Source organism: Apteryx mantelli, chromosome 28 (assembly GCF_036417845.1).
Source record: "Apteryx mantelli isolate bAptMan1 chromosome 28, bAptMan1.hap1, whole genome shotgun sequence".
Lineage (NCBI taxonomy): Eukaryota > Metazoa > Chordata > Aves > Apterygiformes > Apterygidae > Apteryx > Apteryx mantelli.
In genome coordinates, this window is record NC_090005.1 from 6,743,939 (window position 1) to 6,750,567 (window position 6,629).

Genomic DNA, 6,629 nt, shown 5'->3' on the forward strand with positions numbered 1-6,629 from the left:
CTGGGAAGGAGCAATGATTGCACCTTTGGTCCACTCACTCCAAGGATGGTGGGCGTGCTTGAGACACTAGGCCATCATCTCTCTAGATGTCCTTGCCACAGAAATCTCGGCCCTACCACTAAGCTCTCCTCTCTACTGCATCCTAAGCAAGGACATGCAGTCACTGTCCATACAAACACAAGTCCACACTGCTAGCTTCTCTAGCTTACCTGCCTTTGCCTTCCCAGGTCCATCTTGGCACTCCCACTGCAGCTCTGCGCTTCCCCTCACTCACCTCCCCAAACTCACCCCTCCCAAAAGTGCAGGGTCCCAGGTACCTCCGGGGATTTCAGGCAGAGGTGTTGTTCCCAGGCAGCAGAGGAAGGAAAGGGTAGAGTGCTAGAAATAATGGTGACAGCTGTTCCCGGGAGAAATAGCACCATCTCCACAGAACTGGGTACCCCAGGGGAAGGTGAGAAATGGCCAGTGGGGAAAGCCCCTGAAATCCCCACAGGACCAAGCAGTGGTGTGCAGAAGAGCAGGCATTTCTAGCTGGGGAGGTGAGGACTCTGCTGGGACATGAGGCCAGGATCAGCTGCTTCCTACCATGGGAAACCCAGAGCCCCCAGACCCCCTCATCATGAAGATATCCAGTGGGCTGTTGCCTGAGGAGCAACACGTGTCACTGCCAGAAAAGGGAGAACTGCAGGCGGCATGTTTCAGCTGTGATAAGAACAAACATTTTCTCTTCCCTCTTTCCTTCTTTGCTCCCCTCACAGAGTCATTTCCGGCAGCTCAGCTCTCTTGGGGCTGGGAGGTGGTGTTCTGACTCTCTCACACACAACCAGCAGGGTCGGTCTCAGCATGTACCTCAGCTACCTCATCCTCGCTGCCCTCCTGGGGAAATCGCTGGGTAAGCACTGGCTTTGACTCTCAGCATAGTCCCTCTTTTTCCTCAGGAAAGCCTCCCCCCTCACCAGGTCTCTGAAGGGATCTGCTCTTGAAAAATGCACAAGTGTTGGGAAATACCAGCTCACATGGGTGTTTTGCACCTGTGTTCTGAAGATGCTGTTCCTGCTGGAAAAGAAAAGGTGAGAGAGCAAAGAAACACCTTGTCCCCTGATCACCTAAGACCCCCTTCTCCAGCTTTTCTTTCCCCAGCCCTCCATCTCTCTCTGCCTCTCTCTTCTGATGCATCGGGCCCAGTGTTTCACAGACATGTCACTGCAGAAGCTCTCTGCTCTCTGCAGTCCCAAATTACTGCCTTGCAGCCCAGATATACAGGACTTTTCAAAGTTGATGCAGGCACTGGAAAGCTCTCATCCCACTGCTGTTTTACTAGGGTGTCCCAGTCTCCCTCCTGGCTGGCACATGTAATGCAGCATGCCCTGGCCACCCATTTTTTCCTGCATATCAGCACAGCCAGAGCTTCCTTTTTCCTCATTTCCCACGATGGAGGAGGCATGCGAGATGACAGGTAATGGAGAGCAGGATGAAACTTTTGGCAGCATCTCCCCAGAGCCCTCACCCCGCCACAGGTGTTCTGGTCCCAGCACCTGAGGACCAGGCAAGACAACCTGTCCCCTGGGCAGCAGAAGAGTGGGGAGATGGGAGCAGGGTCACAACAGAGCTCTCCTCCAGGAGCATGCTGGCAGAAGGTGATGGGATTATCACACCGCGGGATCGCACTGAGCCACGAAGGCCAAGCTCCTGCCCCAAACCACTCACTCCTTTATTGCAGAGCAAGGGAGAGGGAGCGTTCTTCGCTGGGGGGGGGGGTTGCATCCTGAAAAGTCTTTCCCCAGACAGTCACTGACTCCTGCTTTCTTCCAGATGCCATGGGCCAGACCATCGTGACTCAGAAAGATGGTCTACTCACAGTGGAGGAGAGAGGCACTTTCCAGACCACCTGCACCTATCAGACATCCAACTTTTATGGCTTGTCCTGGTACCAGCAGAGGAGAGGCCAAGCCCCGCAGCTGGTATTGTATCACACAGGAGATGGTACCAAGGAGAGAGGCCGATTCACCACATTGCTGAACACCACAGGGAAATACAGTCTCCTGCGGCTGGAGGAAGTCAAGGTCTCTGACACTGCCTTGTACCTCTGTGCTGTGCAAGACACCCTGGTGCAGGAAGCTGCCTTGGCTGTGCAAAAACCCGAGGCAGAGCTCCAGGGAAGGGGCCCTCAGCTCTCCCCTAGCAGCACTATTATTTCCCCTGTGTACCCAGGGATCTGCAGGCCAAGATCCTCTTTCTGAAAGGGGCTGGTGTCCATGGCCTCACAGGAAGCAGAAGTTGGCAAAGGAGCCTCTGCCGTGCAAGGGTTTTCCCTCTATACCCCAGGATGGGACCACACTTGCCATGGGCTGCACAGAGAGCACATGGGCTCTTCTGATCTGATCTGAAGGAATCACTCCAAGTCTCATCCAAGTCTTGCAGTCCCATTCCAAAACATTTGTTCATTCTCTGCACGGCACATTTGCCCAAATTGCCAAAGGATGGACTTTCCCGGACTGGGTGTTTCTGAAGGACCTAAAGGATGGAGGCACACTGCTTCAGTAGGAACTGGAGCCGTGACCCATGAGAAGTGGGAATCTCTTGGGGTGAGGAGGAGCGATGGACAGGGCCAAGGTTTGCTGGGTGCATTTGCCAACCCCAGTGACAATCAACTTGCATGTTGACCACAGGGTGTGTGTGTCAGGGCAGGGGGATTCTTGTTCTGGATGACAACAGCTCTGCAGACAGTGTGTTTTCACCCTTACAGTTCCGGAGGCCAGAGCCAGGAATGAGGGATGTTCCAAGCCCTGGGGGCCTGAGCAGTTTCACAGAAGGCAGTTTGATTGCAGCCCCTGCAGAGCTGAGGGGAGAGGAGCTGGGGGCAGAGCTGGGAGTGGAAGGGGAGAGCTCTGCAATTGGTGAACTGTCCAGGCAGTTTGCCAGCTTGAAAATATTGACTGCACTTTATGCATTGAAACTGTATTCAGAGCAAAGCACAAGAAAACAAAGCCCCCCGTAATTCTGAGGGGTCCTTTGTTGAAGCAAAGCTTTCCTGTGAATGTGAACAAAGACACCATCTGGGAAGAGATTGTCCTTGTGTCCATCCATAACTAAGTTTGGGGCAATTTGATCTGGGGAGGTAATTTCTTTCCTCCCACCAGGCTACTGTTTCTCTCAAACATAATGAGCATGTGGTTTCCAAGCACAGCTACCATCTAGGCACATTCTACATAGAGGTTAGTGGGGGGGGGGGTTGCCTTTTTGTCCATTTAAGAGATGCCACACCTCTAAGTCAAAGGAGCATGCCATTTCTGTACTGTCCACCGCTTCCAAGGCATTGTTCACACGCCTCCAGATCGGGGTACCAGGAGGCTGTGGAGAAAGGCCCTAGGAGAGGCATCAGCTCTGCATCCCCTGCCAGAAGAACATCACTGCCAAGAGCTGTTTCTGCATGCCCAAAGCAGCCACTGGGTATGCCCCAGGCCCCACTAAGTGATCAGGAACATTTGCTTTCCAAGAATGGCCTTCTCACCTAACAGCCATCACCTCACCCTGCAAGGTATTTCCCATTTGCTGTGTCCGTTTATCCATGCTGACTAGTTTGTATGTGGCATGTCTGGTTTAGTTGTTGATGCTCCCTCAGGTGGTGACACAAGCATAAATGCCAGTGGTGGTTGCCTTTAGTGGAGTGAACAGAATTGTCTTGATGAAACAAGTGCGTCTGCCTCTTGGCAGCAAAGAGCTTTTGCTGTTCAACGTCTGTTTCATCTGCCTGTGCGAAGGACTGTTGACAGAGGCTGACTTTTCTGTCCTCTATTTGGTGGAGTCTGAAAGGAGGGGTCCCCCAGGCAGCCCCAGTTGCCAGCAGTGACATCCCACGCTGTGCTGCACCACAGCAAATCCCCCTCCAGCACCCGGGCAATGCTCCAGGAGCCCGGGCTACCCCCGGCTGCAGCATCGCCTGGCGCCACAGCAGGGCTGCGCCGGACTTGGGGCTCCCGCTCGCTGCCTCTTGCCGTGGCCAGCGGGATGCGGGCAGTGCAGGGCAGAGAGCCGGGCCGAGCTGGGCCGGGCCTGGTGTCACCGCAGTTCCCTGGCCGCTGAGGGCTCAGCAAGAGACACTCATTTAAAGGGTGCGTTGTTTGTTCCTAGGAGCTGGGACTGGGATCTCTGACGTGGGGTTATGCAAATACAGCGTTACTGAGAGTTCCAGACTGCAAATGAGAAAAAGCAGAAATTAAAAGCTCCTCTGCCTCACCAGGTGCTTTGGGCTCTCTCGTGACTACATTTGGTGCCCTGCCTCACTGGGATAGGGCTGAGGACAGGTCAGCAGAGGCTTCAAGGGAAAAGCATCTCCTCTTGTCCCTTGGAGTCACAGCTCTCCTGCCACGCCTTGCCCCAGCTGTCAGCACTGCCTTAGAGAACTGTTCTGTGCTTCACCCCATGAGAGCGCCTGCAGCCTTGCAGATGCTCCCTTTTCCCTCTGCAATGTTGCCCAGCCTTTGGGAAGACACTAGCCCATGCTGGGTCTGTCTGGGGAGAGGAAATGATGGCTGCATTGTCCAAACAGCCCTTTCTGGCCAGCCCTGGGAAAGCTGTTTCATTCAATGGAGCAAACAACAGAACTGGTGGTGCAGAGTGCCTTACACGTGCTGGTTGCAACCTGCCAGCTCCAAAAAGTCATACTCACTTTCCTACCTTGGCCGCAAGCATTTGGGATATGCCTCACCAGAGTTTGCCAGCAGGGACGTATCCCTGTGAGCATCCAAACACAGCAACTGTCAGCAGGGTTGACTTAGCTCTGCCCTCAGACACCTGCTGGAGGAGAAGCACACAGAACCAGGAGGGAAGAGGGGGGTGGGTGAAGGAAAGGAAAGGAAAGGAAAGGAAAGGAAAGGAAAGGAAAGGAAAGGAAAGGAAAGGAAAGGAAAGGAAAGGAAAGGGAATGCAGCAAGGCTGTAAGAAGGGGCAGAGATAGCCTGCACCACATAGGTGTGTGAGGAGGCATGAAGCAGAGCAGATGATCTGCAGAAACAGAGAAGCTGCTGGATGGGGCCCGGACCAGAGTCCTCAGATCATTGCCCTGCTGTCAGCCTTGTAAGGACCAGAAGAGGATGCCCTGATTCCCTTCTGCTGTCAGTGAGAGCTGAAAGCTCTCGCGTTAGAGCACAGGGGTCTTGCCTCTGGCCCTGCACAAAGGTGAGTGTTGCCCCAGCACAAGTAGAGCTTGAGGAGAGACATTGATGTGCAGAGTCAGTGACACCCTTCTGCCCGCACCGTGCTCCAAACTCCATGGCTGGGAATAGCAGAGAAATGGAGTGTAGGAAGCGCTCCAGGGTGACCTACTTCATCCTTGGGTGGGCTCCCACAGCCACCAGAGCTGTGAGTGCCTTTGGTCCTTTTCTTCCTCCTCATCTACCTGCTGACGCTGGCTGAGAATATCCTCATGCTGCTGGCTGTGTGCTGGGAACCAAAACTGCACCAGCCCATGTACTGATTCCTCTGCCACTTGTCCTTGCTGCACGTGGCCCTCTCCTCCATGGTGGTGCCTAAAGCCATTGCCAGCCTCACAGCAGGGGACCAGGGTCTCATGTCTTTCAGGGGCTGTGTGTCTCAGGTCATCTTCCATTTCCTGGGCCACACCGAGGGCTTTCTGTACACAGTGATGGCCTTTCAGTGTGTCCTAGCCATCTGCCGGCAACTGTGATATGAAGCCCTCCTGGACTGCAGGGCCTGTGTGTGTGCCTGGCAGCAGGGACCTGGCTGGTGGCTGCCTGCGCTCCACCCTCCAAACCAAACTCACTTTCCCCCTCTCCTGTGACCAAAGGGACTGGGTGGGCTACATCTTCTGCGACATCTCCACCATGCTGAGGCTGGCCTGTGGGGACACTGCCCTTAATGAGAGGGTGACCTTCCTGGATGGGGGTGTTCTTGGCAACGACCTGCTTCAGCCTCACCGTCACCTCCCACCTGGGCATCATCACAGCGCTGCTGAAGATCTGCTCTGCCCTAAGCAGATGTCGTGCCTTCTGCACCTGCTCTGCCCACCTCACCATGGTGACCACCTGTGACGTGCCCCTGGTCTTCATCTACCTGAGGCCAGGGTGCCAGCACCTCTTCGGCAGCACGCTCGCTGGCTTCTACTGCATGACGACAGCTCTGCTAAATCCCCTTGAAGCACATGCTGAAGAGCAAAGAGATGAAAGCTGCCCTCACCAGGCTGTCCAGCAGAATTAAAGGGTTGAGCCAGGGTACACAGACAACTTTCCTTCAGCAGGCAGCAAAGCATCCTGCCTGCGCAGGACCCGTTTCAGGACTCCTGGGTCCTGGTGCTGTCCCAGCAGAAGAATGGTGGTGGGGCTCTGGAGCATGGTTGGGGTTGGAGTTAGGACAGGCGGATGGGGAGCAGCATGCGGCAGGACTGGGGATGCAGCTCTGCTTCCCTTGTGTCACATGCCTGAACATGATTGGCAGGGGTGGGGAAAAAGCAGGCAGTGGTATGACTGGGTGCACAAACACCTCGATTCACTTTTGAGGCTCCCCAAAAGAGACAGAGGCCCATCAGTTGCATGGTGTGATGAAGTGACTAGCCTGACCGGCTTGTGCATGCAGACCAACCTTTCTGTCAGGTAGGCTTTCCGGGGCTGTCT

General features: G+C 54.8%; 1 protein-coding gene across 1 annotated transcript; it reads left to right on the forward strand.

The window, feature by feature from the left end:
• The first annotated feature begins 1,431 nt into the window (after nt 1-1,431).
• On the forward strand, nt 1,432-6,216 carry LOC106484835 (olfactory receptor 10G6-like). The gene is given in 6 exon segments (XM_067311805.1): nt 1,432-1,456; nt 1,813-1,983; nt 5,367-5,710; nt 5,713-5,743; nt 5,746-5,909; nt 5,911-6,216. Coding segments are annotated over 6 exon segments (1,041 nt in total).
• The last annotated feature ends 413 nt before the right edge of the window (nt 6,217-6,629 follow it).